This window comes from Lampris incognitus, chromosome 17, assembly GCF_029633865.1.
Source record: "Lampris incognitus isolate fLamInc1 chromosome 17, fLamInc1.hap2, whole genome shotgun sequence".
In the NCBI taxonomy this organism is placed as follows: Eukaryota; Metazoa; Chordata; class Actinopteri; order Lampriformes; family Lampridae; genus Lampris; species Lampris incognitus.
Genome location: NC_079227.1, coordinates 23131240 through 23150107, shown reverse-complemented (window position 1 = coordinate 23150107; position 18868 = coordinate 23131240). Strand labels below are relative to the sequence as shown.

The following is an 18868-nucleotide window of genomic DNA, read 5'->3' as shown; positions in this document are numbered from 1 at the left end:
GGCTTATATAGAAAAGAAAAAAGAAAACAAATTGTAATTGTTGGCCAACTTGCATGTGTGCAACAGGAAACTTCTTTTTTTTTAAATTTTATTTCTAGTTTTTCCCCTTATCCCACCTGATTAACCCAATGGCATATGGCCGGAACTCTTGTCAAATAACTCCCCTGGCTCACGTTTCCACAGGAAGGAGACAGTCGTAACACCAGCTTCCTTCAAACTCGTGTCAGCTGCTCTCGCTATTTTACACACTGAAGCCTCGCATGGATTGCATTACCTTCAGGCCGCGAAGGAGACGTAGGGAGAATGCTTTCGGTTGCTTGGCTGCAGGCGCCCGGATGGGCCAGAGGGGTCTACACCGATCTACACCCACTATCCCCCGGGTAAGGGTGACCTAATGAATGCCTTACCCCGTGGACGCTCTGGCTGTGACCGGTTACGGGCAACAGGAAACTTCTGTCTATCGTCACACAACTTCTAAGGCTTACGAAGGACATCATTATTGTCAAAGAATCTGGAGAGAGCTGCATGCTCAGGCTCATTTCCGTACCATCATCCAGAGTCCTCTCCAGGATGGGCGGTGAGCTGGGCCGTCCATCTCCGATGCGTGTGAAAGCCAAGACCTGGATCTCAAAGAGCACGTACTTCCCGAGACCAGTCAGCTGGACACTGTGGCTGGCGTTCCCTTCCACCGTCCAAAACCGTACTGCACTATCTGAGTCCTTCTCTTTGTACACCACCTGATAAAAAGAGGGAATAAGAGGACAAGGAACAAGGGAACAAGACATGAAGAGAGGTGGAGGGAAAAGGAATTTGAAGACAGGTATGCTGGTGGCTCACGATACCATATTATAACCTCTTTCTCCACATTTGAGCCTCTCTTCCTCTGTTGTATAATATTAAAGAAATAAATCAGATGTGAACTGTTAGCACTTCCTGAACAAAGAGCCTTATTCCGGCTGCTGCACTGTGGCCCAGTGTGAATGAATGCGACCATGCAAGGCAATGCAACTGTGTCCACGCATACCTTGTACCCCAGGATGAGTCCATTTCTGTCTGGCTCAGGGACCTCGAACCAGCGCACCAGGATACTGCTCGAGGTGGTGGCAAAGGCCGATATATTTGTGGGTCCAAAAGAGGGGACTGAAAAATGGCACGAAAGTGAAAAGGGAGGAACAAAATATGTTTAAACAACTATTTCTAAGAGTCTTGGACAGTTCTGCCTCAGGCTTCACACTGCTCCCGGTGTTTGTGTATGTGTTTGTATCAGCATATCTGAACGTTTCCAAATTTTTATTAAAAATATGTGAGTGGGTGTGAGAAAGAGCATTAAAAAATGAGACCCATTTCAGCCATCAACTTTTGGCAGTGTGTTTTCTTTGTGTAGATGGTTGTGTGTGTGTCTCTGTGCTTGTGCATGAGTGTGTGTGTGGCTCCAGAAGTCCTGGTGAACCATCGAGGCACACTGGGGCAGCCAGGCATAGTGGAAGCCAGAAAAAGCAGACTGTATGAGCAGACCCTTTCCCCTTCCTTGGCGCTCATCCCTGGACATAATGCACTGATTCCTAAGAATTTGCAAGAGTGAGTGGAAAAAAAGAGGATAGGAATTCCACCTTCTAGCCCATGTGTTCCCAATTTCCTCCGACTCCCTCCCTTACTCCCTCCAATCACTCCATTCCTCCCTACCGAAGGTCTGGTAACTTAAGCGAGAGCGTGAGCCAAGAGAAGGGGGGGGGGGGGGAGAGAGAGAGAGAGAGAGAGAGAGAGAGAGAGAGAGAGAGAGAGAGAGAGAGGAGGGCAGCTGAGAAGGAAGGCAGACAGTTTGGATTCTGGTTTTAAGGGGATGGATGAAAAACACTCTTGCCTGCAAAGAGGTGGGTTGATAAAAGAGGGCTTCAGTCGGGCGTTTGAGCAGTGTGGCCACACAAGGATCCACACTTGGTGGAATGCAAACCACATAATTGTATGTTTGTTACTTCCAATATATCTCGTAATGCAGATATTCCATGAAGAAAAACTTATTTCTCTTAGGATATCAAAATGATCCGAGTGGCCTTTGAATGTTCATAAAATGGATGGAAGATATTGGGAGTTTTAATGGGAATGTCTCGGTTGTTTTTCACCAAGCCTGGCACAAATATCTCACATGTGATTTGTAAATCATTGACTCTTGGAAAGAACTTGATGATATGCTGATATCTTGAGAGGTCTGCACAAATTAATGTAACCAAGAGAGAGGGAATGCATTTTTCGACAAATACTTCAGAACCTTAACTTAACAGCCATGAATTTTCAATCAGACTTTCTTATACAGGGTGATGGAGGAGGTGCCTCTCACCGGACTCCCTCGTTCTGCCCTTGACCGGCGTGCTCCAGGGTCCGGTTCCGATGCCATTGATGGCCTGGACTCTGACCTCATACTCCGTCCACTCCTCCAAGTCCTCGATGGTGAACTCTCTTTCCAGACGATCAGCGATGACGTGAGTCAGAGCCCGGCCCTGCGAGCCTGAACGGGAGTACTGCACCCTGTAACCCACCAGCTCTGGGTTCCCGTTGTACTCCCACTCGGGCAGAGGCTGGACAGGGGAAAGAGAGGTCAACAAGATGTAAATGAGACAAAGATCACTGGGCAGAGAAATGCTTGAAATTTAAAACCCAACAAAGTTCAACCCCTCATGTGAAAGAAGTACTTTTTTTTTTCCTGTTAACATCGCCTCAGGTGATAATTAACGCAAGCCACAAGAATTTCTCTGTTCATCGTAGAAACCGCTGGACCTTTGAGATCAAACTCCGAGATCAAACCGCTGCACAGATTATTATCATGTTTTTATGTTATTGGGGTTTTAATCCCAGTTTTCAAACACGCTTGATTAATTGATGGTCACTGTTCTAATTTGTGCAGTTGATACACAATCACACAACCCTACTCCAAGCCCTTTTACCATTCCTCCTATTCTTATATTCTCCCCCCCCTTTTTTTTCTCCCCAATTGTACCCGACCAATTACCCCACTTTTTCGAGCCGTCCCGGTCGCTGCTCCACCCCCTCTGCCGATCCGGGGAGGGCTGCAGACTAACACATGCCTCCTCTGATACATGTGGAGTCGCCAGCCGCTTCTTTTCACCTGACAGGGAGGAGTTTCACCAGGGGGACGCAGCACGTGGGAGGATCACGCTATTCCCCCCAGTTCCCCCTGCCCCTTGACCAGGCACCCCGACTGACCAGAGGAGGCACTAGTGCAGTGTCCAGGACACATACCCACATCCGGCTTCCCACCCGCAGACACGGCCGATTGTGTCTGTAGGGATGCCCGACCAAGCCGGAGGTAACACGGGGACTCGAACCGGCGATTCCCGTGTTGGTAGGCAACGGAATAGACCGTTGCGCCACCCGGATGCCCCATAATCATGTTTTTAAGTTGCTGGGTTTTTAATCTCAGTTTTCAAACGTGTTTGATGGTCACTGTGTTGATTTGTGCAGCTGATACACAATCACTCAACCCTACTCCAAGTCCTTTTACTATTCCTCCTATTCTTATACTCTTTTAAAGACTGAAATGGTGATACAAATATATAGATATAGTAAGAGGCATTTCCTTCAACTGCTATGACCTTTAACAGACAGTACTTTTTCTACTTACCACCCATCGGAGCCAGAGGCTAGTCTCACTGGCTGTCCGCAGAGTGACGTTGGCAGGGGCCATGTCCGGAGGGGCCTGCAGGGTCTGGATCTGCCTGGAGGGCTGGCTGGGAGGACTGGTGCCCACAATGTTCACTTGACGCATACGGAATCTGGTGGTTGGAGTTAAAACGCCAATGGACGTTAGGATAAAACCTCCAAAAACTCAGCTGGAAGGAACGGTTGGATCTGATCTGGAAAGCCGGCTCGCTGACAGCTTCTCGTAGTCGGGGAATTCACGACACCAGCATTATCAAAACGCTTATGCATCGCTTCCGCAAGGGGACTCGGTGTACAGAGGTTGAGATCACATACAGGATACACAAATGCATGTGTGCACGAGTGAGTGGATAAGCTCATGTGACGTTGTGTGGGAGTGTGTTTGCATCTGAGGGGGAATACACAAGAAGAAGACATTTTTGCTCAGTATGACATTTAACTCTTCTGAAATGTAAAGTGGCTGCGCTGATGCAGGAATAGTGAAGTGTGGCACGGTGAGGCTCAAGGGATTACCTTACTCAACTGTTAAGCGATTATTTATTGAGTGTGTTACCCCACACGCTAGGCCATCGTGATAAAGGTCATGCGTGAACTGTAAACATTAATGGTGCAAACAGTAATAACCGGCGTGAGCGCTTACCCACGCAAGATAAGGTTCCTGCAACGTGCTGCTGACATTAGCTGTGATATTCAGGTGCACATGCAGCAGCTTATCTCGTCTGTTGTTGTTTTTCAGGAACCGCATGTTATCTTGACACTGTTTTCTGTTTATTCTCGTTACACAGGGGGATTCACGAGTAGGGTTATCCTCAATGCGATCCTCGGACTGATACGAGCTATAAATGTGTTTATTGCTTGTGTGTGTGTGTATGTGAAGGTGTTTGTACATACTAGTATATAAACATAGTCATGTGTGTTAAAGTGGATGCAGTTTTCTCACCTGTAGAAGGTGTATGGGTTAAGACCCGGCACCTCCAAGGAGCGGGCTTCAGGTTCGTTGGACAGCTGGTGCACCATCACCCAGTCCTCATTTTCTCCAGTCGCCCCAACCTGGGGCAAGAGAGCACCCCATCGGGACACAGAGGTACTTAACTGGGCAGCAGTATTAAATCATTCACCTGTTGCCACATATATATATGGAAGGGCCCTTCCAAGCAACCCAGACTGGCGAATCTGTGTCAACTTTTAAAACTCTTAAAAAAAAACCTCACTTATTAATGCCAGCCTTTTTTCTGAGCCTATTATTGTGTCATTGCATTTATTCCTACTGGTATTGTTTTACCAGTGAATTCATTATTGTTGTTTTGCAAAGGGGTTCCCTGTATAACACACGTTTTAAAAAGTGCTTTATAAAAATGCTTGACATTAATATTATTATATTCTAGACGTAAGCCAACTCTAACCTGCGTCTATATTCGTCCCATTAGGGCTGTATAATTTTCCTACCAATTCGTTGTGGAATGCAAAACAACGGTGCAGCTGTAGTAAGGCAAGTGTACAAAATTGGGGGGGGGGGGGGCTTCAGTAATGGACCACTGTGGTCCTCTAAAGCAGTCACCATCTGTACGTTGTTATAAAATGTTATTCCGCTGCACTGTAGCGCCGCTGTTTTTAGCTGGGGGACTACTTTTTCAAATAAATGTGTCTTACCTGGGCCTCTACTTGCCAACGAGAGATAGAGGTCTTGCCATCATAGCCAGGTTTGAACTGCAGGGTGACGGACCGAGGGCCGATGTTGGAGATGGCCATGTTGGTGGGCGGGCCGGGGAGCTCTGTGGAGAAAGAGTGGGACAGAGATAAAAAGGGCTAGAACAAAGTAAAGAAAGACAGCCAAGACAACACAACACCGGACAACCGCTGACTGCAGAGCGCATCTCTAATGTGCCATTCTGAAGCTCAGTTTAATGTTGGTGTTGACATTTTGTCTGATCACATCTCACACACTTGGGTTTATTTGTACAGTTAGCTTGAGAAAATGTTTCTACTGCAGCGCTCTCTTGTGGTTAGACAGATACTGCATGCAAAAGAAGGTTGCTCTGACAAAATACTCTGTATTCCTTGAACTCCTCACTTCAGCTAAGACAGCAAAATGAGATTAGCATGAGGGAAGATGCTTACAAACAACACCCAGACAGGGACAATGCCATGAATGTCAATTACATTGTAGTTATCTGGAGATATGATTCAATCTAATATCCTACTGTTTACACTTTAGCTGAGTAAACAATAAGCATGGATTATTCCCTGGAAATCTTGTAGGGGAAACGACTCTGAAAATGGCAAAATCAAATGACAGCAGGAGGGAGCTTTGTGTGTGTGTGTGTGTGTGTGTGTGTGTGTGTGTGTGTGTGTGTGTGTGTGTGTGTGTGTGTGTGTGTGTGTGCGCTCACAAATACTAATGTAAGAAATATTTCCTCTTCCATCTTATTTCTCTCCTACTTCGCTCGAAGTCAACATTTGGTTTATCTTCACGTGCCCCCAATTTAGCAATGCAACCGAACATTTACATAAATCCTTGTTACGGAGGTATGCGAACACCAAAGCGTGACATTGCATAGACACCGGCCTCATCTTATCGAGATGGACTTGCTCCCATGGGCACAGTAAGCAATGGGGAAGCAACTTCTTTTGCGTTGCTTCAAATGTGGTTCTATTCAACTCTAATTAAATGCATACATTAAAAGCCTCCACTGTTTAATCGGCACTACTTATTCATTTACATGACCGGCGTTCCCATCTGAAGCACAGGCGCGGGAGCTGCGGGCGCACAGTGTAGGCAGTATCATTACACAAACGAGAGTAATCATCAGTCAGTGGACTATAACTGCAGCTTTATAATCTAACAATCATTAATTTGACAGCTGTCACAAACTTACATGGTGTAAATGCCTCTATAATGAGCGAGTGAGGTTTTTGCATTGCTGTGATAAGATTTAGCTTGAAATCATTAAAGACAAAATTGTTGGAAATGACCCCATGGGGACTCTTATTTTCTAGCTTGGGGCTTAGGTGTGTGTTGGGCCACCTCGCTTGTGTTGGTGCTTTATGTGTTGGTGCTTTATGTGTTGGTATTGGCTGGTTGATTTTCTGGGTGTTTTATGGTTCTGTCGCAGCTTGTGCTGACCGGCGTCCAGTTTCATTGTGTCTGGCGCCAGTCGACACGGGGTGTGTTCACTCAGTTAGATGTGAGACAGTAAATCTACAGGTTTACCAAAGTAAATACCGACTGCACGACTCAGTAATGGCTATTATGCATTCAGTGGGTGGGTGGGTGGGGGGGTGGGGAGAGAAATCACACTGAAATTGCAAAATGCTCTATATGAGTTTGTGACTAGACTGTTAGTCTGAGCACAGTCATGTTTTATATGTTTTTGTTACAATGAAATTTTGGCTTTGCTAAAAACACTACTGATTTAATCCCCATGACAATACACCACATCCACAGAGTGGATGAAATCCCTTTGTTTCTGATGAGGCAGTAGGCTTTTGAACCATCTGACGTTGGAATATTTCGGGAAATGGAAAATTCTGTGTTCATCCATTATCCAAGCCACTTATCCTAATTAGGGTCGCGGGATGCTGGAGCCTATCCCAGCAGTCATTCGGCGGCAGGCGGGGAAACACCCTGGACAGGCCGCCAGTCCATCACAGGGCCGACACATTCATACCTAGGGACAATTTAGTACGGCCGATTCACCTGACCTACATGTCTTTGGACTGTGGGAGGAAACTGGAGCACCCGGAGGAAACCCACGTAGACACAGGGAGAACATGCAAACTCCACACAGAGGACAACCTGGGATGAACCCCAAGGTTGGACAACCCCAGGGTTCAAACCCAGGACCTTCTTGCTGTGAGGCAACTGTGCTAACCACTGTGCTGCCCAAATTCTTTGTTTAATCGGTTCAGAATGTTGTGCATCACACGTTGGCAGTGGTTCTACCGACCTGGTGGGACACCAGAGGAGATGGTGGAGGAGGACAAGTGGCCCTGGCCTTTAGAGGTCATGCCTGCCACTTCGATGGTGTAGGTGGTGAGAGCAGTGAGCCCGGTGACCCTGTACTCCAAGGTGACATTCGGGAGGTAGTGGGTCACCCTTGTGTTGGTGCGATTGTATTCTTCCCAGGAGATGCGGTAGCCTGCAGGATGGGAAAGGTCATTGGACAGATAGGAATGAGAGGGAAATATGCTCTATAGGAAAATAACTATCCGACAACATTTTTACTATAGTACAAACGGAGCTATCCGATAGTGTGCTTTGGGGCAAGCTGGAAGATATATGAAATCAACTTAATTAAAAATCGAATCAAAGTAATTAAATCAGCCAATGATTATAGACCTACTGACACACACCAACTGCTTGCCCTCTCAAAGTTAATGTAATTTGAACCTTGTCCAGCAGTGATGTATATGCCGTTGTCCCTTTTGGGTTATTGCATTTAGGTCAAATTCCTAATTAATCAATAACTGGAATGCTTTACACATTTTTTTCCTGTTTGTATCTACCATATAATAATAAAAAAAAAGTAGAGTAAAAATGTTTTAGTGATTTTTACTGTAAACTGCAAATGTAAATCTTTGATGAACATGACAGTTGTATTTTTTTTATTTCATCTTGTTCTGGCTGATGTGTAAGAGTTCTTAAACTCATGCTGAAAAAAACGTTCGGTGGAAAGAAGGGGCCAAGAAGCTAAAATTAAATGCAGGAAGTATGTGAGTCATTTGAAAAACTTTTTTTTTTCTTCCTGGTTTGGCTCAGTGATTGGACCAGCTGGCGACATTGACCTTATATTGTGTAATTGGTCTCTTCGTGACATAACGCTGATACGGACAGCGCTGGATAAATTGCAGCTGCTGCAAGAATACAGAGCACGATGAGGCCGTACCTGTGAGAACGCCATTTTTCTCGCTGGGCTCCCTCCAGCTGACTTTGAGTGAGGTGTCCAGGATCTCAGTGAAGCTCAGGTGACCCACAGCACCAGGGGCTGGACAAGGAAACAACACATTGAGGGTCGATATGACAACAGTTTTTTTACAGCAACAAAATTAGTTCTTTTTGAGAGAGAAAACTGATTGCTGACAAGTCGATGCTCATGCAAGGTTTTTTTTTTCCCCTCTGAGAGAACATGTCCCAATTAGGGTGAACTTGGCCGGAGCCAGAATGTACTCGTTCATTAGCACTTTTGTACAACTAGTTCCTGCATGAATAATAGATCTGGCTCAGTGGAATTGTTACTGTGGGATGCTAATGTCCCCTTACCAACAGGGCTGGATGTGAAGAGGAAAGCTGCCTGTTAAAGAAGAGAGGGGAAAAGACGGCAGGGAAATAGGGAGAACGACGGAGAGACGGGAGTGCATGGAGGGGAAAATACATGTGCATCTCCCTTGAGGAAATCACCAGTTAAAGTAAGTGAGAAATTGTGGGAGGAGGAGGGGTGAGAGCGGAGAGAGAGAGAGACAGAAAGACAGACAGAGGGAGATTAAACTTACTATCTTCATGTGTCCTCAGGAATCTGGGTGGGCTGCGGGGTCCATCTCCGGGTGTGGTGAAACACAGCACGGAGGTGTAGTACTCTGTGAACTTCTTCAGACCAGCCACATAACCCACATGGACACTATCCTGGAAGTTGGGTCGCACTGTTACCGTGGCAACCTCCTCTTCTTGTCCTGGCTCCCAGGCCAGCAACTAAAGAAGAAGAAAAAAAAAAAGACAGCAAAGAAGGAAAATTAACCAGGCAGCTAAAAAAAAAGAAAACACCGAAAAAATAAATGAACCCAAACCATCCACCCCCAACTATTTCTCAATTGAATATTTCTCTAATTACTCTCATTCTTTTATTGACTCAAAACAGAGTTTATCTCCTCTACTATCATGCATCATTGATCTAGGGAGTCATTTGGCATCACAGACTTCATAAATATATTGAGACACACTTCCTGAGGACATTTTGTCTTGGAGGGAGGGACTTGGGGGCAGGTTGGAATGGCTCCGCAGAGAGCGAGGGGCTATTGAGGCGGGTAGGGATTTTTAGACTGAGCCACAATAGCATCCCATAATGCGCAGTGATTGCAGACCCTACAACTTTTGTGAGCTGGAGTTGGAGATTGGATTGACCAATTAAGTGCTTATGTAATTAGTCCCCAGAGAAAGCCTTTTGGGTTTATGTCTGGTTCCCAGAGCAAAGGAGGGGCTCTGTGGGAAAGTGGAGTGAAGGGTTGGCACGAGGCACTGGGGGACTGTGAATGTGAATGCTCAGTGTTGCATGGATGGATGGATGGATGGATGAATGAATGGATGGATAGGTGGATGGATGCGTGCCTCTCTTTCTCATTAGCTCTCTCCTCTCTCTCTATCTTTGGCATTCCAACCATCTCACTACACTCTCTCCATCTATCTTCATCTCGCTGCTTCTATCTTTCTCCATACCCCGCCCCCCGTCCTGCTGCTCAGTGGTCTTTCTCTTGGGAAAAATCCTGTATTTAAAATTCAGAGCTAGTTTATACAGTGACCCCAACTGCCAGCTGAGTAAGGCCTGCTGAGAGCAATTCACAGAGATAGACTGAGGAAAAAAGAAATGACAATGACATCATTCATTCCAAACATAGTCAAAGGGAAAATAGAAGTACGCTTTGGCCGGCGCTCTAAAAGTCCCCCTGGAATACATTCGTTTCAATCAAGTACACACAGTAGACAGAAAGATGAATGACATTCGAGTGTCTATGACAAAATAATGAAGACATTCATCATAGCACGTGCCCCCGTTCCCCGTAAGATCCACACAAAACGATTGAAAGATAAAAGGGAATGACCTCACACAGACAAGAGGAACAACTAAGCCCATCCTTCTTGATGCCGTGCAACCCCCCCCTCCACCCAGCTCGTCTCTCCTTCTTGACGTGCAACGTTACAAGATCAACTCTGACAGCTCTTGTCAATGCATGTGATGGCCGACGTCGGCGGCACGGCAGCAGGACTGACCTTGTAGCCCTGGTTGATGCCATTGATGAACTGAGGGTTGGGGGCTGTCCAGGTGAAACGGATGGTTGTGGAGTTAACTGCCTCCGCTTGTACGTTTCCAGGGGCGATAGTGGGTACTGGGAGAGGAAGAGACAGACAAGGAGAGTCAAAGGGGGAGGGCAAGCTAAAGATGTCAGGGCACCTTTCATTTGGCTGCTGGAAGTCTGCCTGTGTGTATTTCGATGTCAAGTATCGATTGGTCCTGCACAGGTCAAGGCAGAATGTGCCTTCACTCTGTCTCTTTCTGGTGTCATATATACTCTCTAGGACTGGGGACAATTTGTCCACTCTCGCTTTACTTTTTCTGTGAACTGCTTGTGGATTTAAGAAGAGTTTCACACCTTTTTTTTTTGGCGGTATTGACAAAGCACTGGGATACAATTGGGAATCCATTCAGCATTAGGTTTCACAAAACAGCCACACACAGAGATGTACACACTTGCAAGTCAGCCAGCAGAGTTGTTATTTGTGCACATTATAAGGACCATGCTTTCACCTTAGATGTCAATAAAATTCAATTTTGACTCATGATGTATGTTTTGAATAGGAGTGAAGTGTGTTTTACAGTGCTAAAAGTTTGCATATTTACCACAATAAAAGCTTTCAAATGAGAATATCTGAATGGCTGTAGCCAGCACCACAATAAAAGCTAGCAAAGATGGAACCAAAGTAAACAATCTTCGATGTCTTACATTTCAACCGACTTGAAAAATGTTATCGTTTTGGAGGTGGGTAGAGAAAACTGGTGTGTGTCCTCACCTCCTTGGAGTGTCCACTCTGTGACCTTGTGGCTGAAAGTGCCCAGTCCTGCCCCATTGTAAGCAGCCACCTCGATCTCATAGTTAGTCCAGATGATGAGGTCCTCCAGTAGCAGGTTGGTGACATCTGGGTTGGAGATGTTCTTGGTCTGGTAGTCCACAGGTAGTCCAGTAAGGCGGTATCTGTGATAAAGATACAATAATGTTTAATGCTAGACGTTTATTTATGGGATAAGTGCATTGTTGAGCAGGTGTGAGTTAGGCTTAGAATATTTGCTGTGATGCACTCTATATGTTGCTTCCTGAATGGGAAAAATTATTCTATTGAAGAAAGAAAGCCTGCAGAGTTAAATGGGAGTAATGTCAAAGAGTAACACATGCAACTGTGTTTTACATGACTATATCGGTCAGTCTTGAGAGAGATATATGACTATATCACCCTGGCTCGGTTAATTGAACCACAGGAGACGCAAAGGTAAAATATCCAAGATACTTTTCCAAGAAGTTTGGTTTTAATATTCTAATTAAAATAAATGAGTCAGCAGAGTCATACTGTGATTAGGGAGAACGTCCTTCAACCGGAAGACCTTGATTCAAAATCATTTAACAGCAGACTTTCGCCCCCTCACCAGTGTCCTTGAACAAGTTACCAAATCCCTATCAGCCTCCGTAGTCGACATTGTGCTTTGAGAGCACAGATTAATTACAGAAAGTTGAATCAGTTCATCTGGACACAACGTTTGAGAGAAACGTTTCATCACTCATCTACGTGTCCTCTTCAGTCTCAACTGACTGCAGGTATCCCCACCCTTATAAACAATACAGTGGCATAACGCCGAAAACAACAATCGGTTTCATATGCAAATTGCCATGACCATTATCTAGAGTTACAATGGCCATGTGTACTATTCACAGAGGATTGGGGAATCATCATCAGTGGTCACTTGGGGTCGAGTATGACTGTCCTCCTTCTAGGTCCTTGTTGGTGTCCTTGCGGGAGGACGCCTGCGTGTGACAGCTTTTTACTTGGAGTGGCTAATGCACCTGCAGCCACCACATGGTCCTTGGCAGGCGGTGGCCCGAGTCCAATGGCATGGAGAACCGAGACGATTGGGGACCAACCTCTGATGCAGCCTTCATCCGCCTTCACTGACATTATCTTCCGCAAGTTCTGCCGTTGAGGTCTTTGTTGGATCGCACTTTGTCTGGAACCTCCCCCTTGACCTATCCACTTTGGGTGACCCTATCAGGAGCCAAGCTCTGGACAGCACAGCTCTTGCGATCATTGGTACACACAAGTGTCTCTACCATGACAAGGTATCCAGGGGAATAAATATTAGGGACTGGGGAATAGTTGCAATAACAGCATTGTATGGTGGCGACAGATGTACTCTTAGGCCCCTCCACTCCGTTCACGTCGTTCCCTCTTCACATACTAGATGGCCCCTTTGACTCCCCATTCATGGCATTGTCACTGCAATTTGCATATAAAACTGATCGCGTTGGTTTCAGTCGTTATACCACTGTATTGTTTATAAGGGTGGGGATACCTGCAGTCAGCTGAGACTGAAGAGGTCACTTATGCCCCTTTTCCACGACATGGTACCAGCTCGACTCAACTCGCCCTTTTTTTCGTTTTCCATTACTGGAAAGTACCAGCATTTTGGTAACTGTTACCACTTTTCTGGTACAACTTTTGTCGAGGTTCCAAAAAAAAACTAGAGCGGGTACCGAAATCAATGCAGACCTCCGATTGGTCAGAGAAATGCGTCACGGCATCATTTTGCATCACTGCGTATTCAGTGCATGCATGAGATATCACCCGGCATTTTATATACCAAAGCGGTTGAAGCGAAGTTATCTACCCCCACCCCCAATTATATCTGGCCAATTACCCCGAGCCGTCCCAGTCACTGCTCCACCTCCTCTCTGCCGATCTGGGGAACGCCGCGACCGACCAGAGGAGGTGCCAGTGCAGCGATCAGGACAAATACCCACATCCAACTTCCCACCCGCAGACACAGCCAATCATGTCTGTAAGGACGCCCAACCAAGCCAGAGGTAACACAGGGATTCGACCCGTCAATCCCGTGTTGGTAGGCAACGGAATAGACCGCTACGCTACCCGAACGCCCCGAAGCGGAGTTATCTTAAAAGTACATTTTGAAATTGAAAAAAAAAAACAAGAGAGCCAAAAAATCCAGCTACACTGAGGGGGTACTGTTACGGTAATGGAAAACGACACAGAAGCGAGCCGAGCTGAGCCGGCACCATGTAGTGGAAAAGGGGCATTAGATGAATGATGAAAACGTTTCTCTCAATAAACGCTGTATCCAGATGAACTGATTCAACTCTTGTGATTTCCTTACCTGTATTGTTGAGCATGCATCAAGACAGCAGAGATTAATGTTACTGTCTCTGCCAATGCTCCTGCTCCCACTTTACAAGCACTGCCCTGGCTCTGCTTTCAGTGTAATTGTTTTGCTACGATGTAAGCAGTTGATGATTATCTGGCCTCTCTCAAACTGTTGAGGGCTCGGCAACTGTCCTCAGGCTGGTCATGACTTGCAGTACACCAGCGTGACAGCAGGGAGGAGACAAAGCACCGACCAACGCCAACCATTAACTCAACAAGGTGACGGCACAGACTGTCTGGATAACACCTGCTGTTTTATTCAGCTGTAATGAATAACAAGTCCCACAAAGAACCAAACTAATTACACGTTTACTGCAGTTACAATCAGCACTCTACTGTTTTTACCTGTATTAAAGCTGGCAACGTTGTGTTAAGCAGGAAGTGGCCTCTTACCGAAAGCATATGAATTTAAAGTACAACAGTGAAAAGTGACCCTGTAATCATTGTTTACCAGGATACAGTAAGAATGTTATGAATTCAAAAATGTTTACGGAGTGCTAAATAATGCACAGAACAAGTAAACAGAACAAGTAAGACCGAATGAGGAGGTGTATAAAAATGCAGTCTTTAGAGAGGTGAATGGCAGTCTATTTTTGTTTCTATGTTGATCATTTAATGAACTGCATTCGTACAGCACAACACCGTATAATCAAAACAGTGTATTCAGTGAGCATCCATTCAGAGTCAGAAGAGATGCGTTCGTTTCCCCAACCTTGCTCTCACGCCAAAACCATCATGAGTGATAAAAGTCATTCATTTCCAATGAGACATGGCGGTAAAGAGGAGCCGTCAGTGTAGCAGCAGTAAGCAGCATGATGCCAGCACCCAGAGTAATAACATGAAGATGAACTGCAGCTGACTTTATGCACGTTTACGTAAAGTTAACCATAAATAACCATTGGGTGGCACAGTGGCCCAGTGGTTAGCGCCGTCGCCTCAAAGCAAGAAGGTCCTGGATTCGAACCCCGGGGTTGTCCAACCTTGGGGGTCATGCCACGTCTGTGTGGAGTTTGCATGTTCATGTCTGCGGTGGGTTTTCTCCGGGTGTGCCGGTTTCCCCCACCATCAAAAAGACATGCATGTTAGGATTAATACTCCAGTCTGTGCCCCTGACCGAGGCAATGGAAAGTAGAACTGGAGTTGGTCCCAAGGTGCTGCATGGCGGCTGCCCACTGCTCCTAGCTACACAGCTAGGATGGGTTAAATGCAGAGCGTAATTTCTCCACGGGGATTAATAAAGTATCTCAAAATAAAAAACAAAAAATAAAGCAGGAACAAATTGCAGTTGGAGATTTCTTCCTGTTGTAACATCTCTACTACAAGTTTGATAGGCAATTGGGCACAACTGAGCTTGATGTCTACAGCAGCAGCAGCTTGAACGCTTTTGCTCTTGACACTTTTGGTGCGGTGCAGGGTAAGGATGAGGTGCATCCTGCTCCTATCTCTCCCAAAAACCTGGGCAAATCTGGACATTGACACTCTCATCTCATCAAAGCTAGTCTGAGGCGAGTGGGGCATATCTCAACCTCACACTGGACAAAGCCGGGTGTTGGCTCTGTAGCGGCCACATGTCACATAAATGGTAAGCAACAAAAAGTGGTCAATTACCGGATGCTGTAGCCCCTGAGGATGCCATTCTGGTGGCTCTCGGGTGGGGGCTGCCACTGGATCATGATGGACTGATTTGTCCGCCCACTGGCAATGACATTTTGTGGGGGGGCACTGGGGGGCTCCTCTGGGAGAGAGACACTACAAGACACACACAACACACACATAAACATAAGTAAGCACATGCCCACACGTGTGCAGACCGACACACATAAGAGAAACGTTACAAGAAACATTTCCTGTGTAACAGCAGTGAGTGACAATGAGTTCTGCTTTATTTCATGGTAAAAATTTATGGTTTTGAAATAGACTCAGTGTTTTATCCAACAGAAACCCCTAATGGCACATAGGCTGTTTGAAGGTGAACGCTGTAGAACTGTTTGAGCCAAGTTAGTTGCTGTTTATCCGCTGTGCCCCCCCCCCCCCAACTGTTTCTTGCTTTTTCATTCCTCTGTCAAAACCTTGGCCGTTAAAATAAAACGGTTTAAATAATATTACCCCACTATGTCACAATAGCTGGTGACCACCCTAACAGACTGAGCTAATACCATGGTGGAATAACTCGGGGGGGGGGGGGGGATGCTAAATCAATTTAGCCACATACACTCCATATATCCTTACGCCAGTAAAAAACCGAGAGCTCCCAGAAGATGACAGGCGATGAGAAATCACCTGGAGATCAATGGTTGTGGTTCGGGATCAAATGGCGTCACGAACGGCTCCCCGCCATCTCTCTCTGAGCACACTGCAGTGAGCCCTGTGGATCTGCTCTGGCTAGAGGAGCTTGTGGTGTGAGCTAGTGTGACGGACTGGTGTATGGGCTGAATGGTGTGTGTGTGTGTGTGTGTACGGGGGGCTACTGTAAGTTATGTGAGGCCAAACTTGATCTCCCCCTCTTTCTCCTGGGGCATCTAAATCCCTCCTTTTGCTTTTAGAATGAAAGAAGGGTTTGTGCGGCGTGTGTGTTTGTGCATGTTTGTGTGTGTGTGTGTGTTTCTCCTGTTTGCCGGGCTTACACACACGTATTCCCCTTCACCAATAAACAAACAGGAGATGTACACCCTGGAGTGAGGGGATCAGTTTCACTGGCCGCCTTGGAAATATAACTGTAATATACTGTGTGATTAATTTTTACTGTCACTGCTCCAGCTGACACCGTTTTTTCCCCACATTACCACCATTATTTCCAATTACATGATGTCCTCTGTTTAATGTGACCATTCCCACAAAGTTCATTACCTTGCATATTCACACAAACTTGGCTAAAAACACAGTCCCTGCACCGAGTTATTGCTTGCTAGTGTGTTTGATGCAAAAGACAGAGATAATAAGAGAGACTAAATATAATAAAGAAAAATCCCAAATGAGCATTCACAAATCCTTGCCCAAATGCAGGACACAAAGGACTACAAAACACAACAAAATACCCCTGCAAAATGGTCTCATAGGTTCGCTCGGAAAGAATCCAAAATGTCCCAACTGGTTGAACTTAATGTCTCAAGGGGGGTTCCTGGTTAAACATCTTTGACAACTTATCAGGTAAATCAATAAATCATTAGATAAGTCAATGAACAAATAAATAACAAATACACCGACTAGGCATGCGCCACAGGAACTGAATCGGTTTAGCGTGACTTTGTTAAGCGGGGGCGGTCAGCCTTGGCACCGTGTCAGCGTATTATCAATAAGCGAGGGATTGAACGGTAATCAAGGGTAAGTGGTAAATTCTCAGGTTGGGTCGGTGTGACGTGTGTCTCTATCTCACCGGTCGGTCTCCTTGCTGAACTGGCCCCTGCCCACATCGTTGACGGCACATAGGCGGAACTGATAGGAGCGAGCAGGGATCAAACCGCTGACTGTCACTGCTGCAGACTCTGGCTCGATGTTGGCCAGCAGGATGGCCCAGGGAGCATCTTTGGTGAAGAGAATTGATAAAGAGACAGGTTTATTCGAAATATTCATTGTTTTGCAGAGTATTACGTTGGCAGTTAATTGCTCATAGTTTGAGTAATACTCCAAGTATTTCAAGGGCAGCATTCTTCAAAACACCGTGATATCGCGAGTAAGTGGCTTTAGCTAGGAATATTGAATAGCGAGTTTAATAGTTCTGCCAAATAGGGCATCCGGGTGGCGTAGCGGTCTCTTTCGTTGCCTACCAACACGGGGATTGCCGGTTTGAATCCCCGTGTTACCTCTGGCTTGGTCGGGTGTCCCTACAGACACAATTGGCCATGTCTGTGGGTGGGAAGCCGGATGTGGGTATGTGTCCTGGTCACTGCACTAGCGCCTCCGCTGCTCAGCCGGGGGGCATCTGTTCAGGGGAACTGGGGGGAATAGTGTGATCCTCCCACGCAATATGTCCCCCTGGCGAAATGCCTCACTGTCAGGTGAAAAGAAGCGGCTGGTGACTCCACATGTATCGGAGGAGGCATGTGGTAGTCTGCAGCCCTCCCGGATAGGCAGAGGGGGTGGAGCAGAAATCGGGACGGCTCGGAAGAGTGGGGTAATTGGCCAGGTACAATTGGGGAGAAAAAGAGGGAGAAAAAAAGTTCTGCCAAATCTTTCTGGTCGGTCCCATTTTGTCGAAGGTGAGTTTCTCATTTTAGAATCTAATTCAAAAAGTAGACTAAATTATGCTGGAGAAGAGGAGAGAGGGGTAAAAATTGGAGAATGAGAACACAATGTTCACGTAAAAAAAAAAGAAAAAAAAAGCCTATCATTATTCTACATAAATGCCAGTTTAGCAGAATATGCTGCTGGAAGTAAACTCACGCTACCTAGAAAATTGAAAGAGCCGCACATGTCCAATTTGCAATTCAGAACAACGAGATTTATTATTTACTTTTACTGAATACGGTCGCAGGTTTTGTCCATGGGCATCTAAAATGTTCCACTCGCAAAGCAAACAGGCTTCTTGCGATGAAAAAAATCCCCCCAAAAACTAAACAAGCGCGCTCACTGATTGAGGCATTATTGAGCATAACAGACTGACTAGCTTGCCCCAAATGTAATAACTTATTAGAAATAATGCATTGACTTGAAAGTTGCGTAGACGGATAGAAAGAATACCTGCAAGTGTATCACCGAGAAAAGAAGATTGAATAGATGGATTCCTGACCTATTATCTGTGGCAGGGGGTTGACTTACTGTTCTCAGACACCTCCAGGATGTAGCGAATGAGGGGACTATTGCCATCAAATGGCTTGGCCCAGGTCAGGTTGATAGCTCTCTTCTCTGATGTGCTCAACACTGCCGTAGGGTTCTCTGGGGCATGGGGCAGCTGCCTGATGCAGGAAAAGCAGAAAGGAGAGAGAGACTAAGAGGAGATATCAAATGACCACATCTCTCCTATAGACACAAATCCTCCTCTCGGGCCAGAGGTTTGCTGAGCAT

The 18868-nt window shown here is 46.0% G+C and overlaps 1 protein-coding gene across 1 annotated transcript in view; it reads right to left on the bottom strand.

The window, feature by feature from the left end:
- The window catches only part of sdk2b (sidekick cell adhesion molecule 2b), a 114324-nt gene that overhangs the window by 30765 nt on the left and 64691 nt on the right, over positions 1-18868 (bottom strand). Inside the window, exons 13-26 of the mRNA XM_056297183.1 lie at positions 18623-18759; positions 17241-17388; positions 15476-15616; positions 11453-11634; positions 10655-10770; positions 9166-9361; positions 8562-8660; positions 7623-7814; positions 5326-5447; positions 4616-4725; positions 3638-3788; positions 2336-2573; positions 1025-1140; positions 548-737 (exon numbers count right to left, since the gene is read on the bottom strand). Of these exons, the coding sequence (XP_056153158.1) occupies positions 548-737; positions 1025-1140; positions 2336-2573; positions 3638-3788; positions 4616-4725; positions 5326-5447; positions 7623-7814; positions 8562-8660; positions 9166-9361; positions 10655-10770; positions 11453-11634; positions 15476-15616; positions 17241-17388; positions 18623-18759 (2138 nt within the window). The remainder of the gene's footprint in view (positions 1-547; positions 738-1024; positions 1141-2335; positions 2574-3637; positions 3789-4615; positions 4726-5325; positions 5448-7622; positions 7815-8561; positions 8661-9165; positions 9362-10654; positions 10771-11452; positions 11635-15475; positions 15617-17240; positions 17389-18622; positions 18760-18868) is intronic.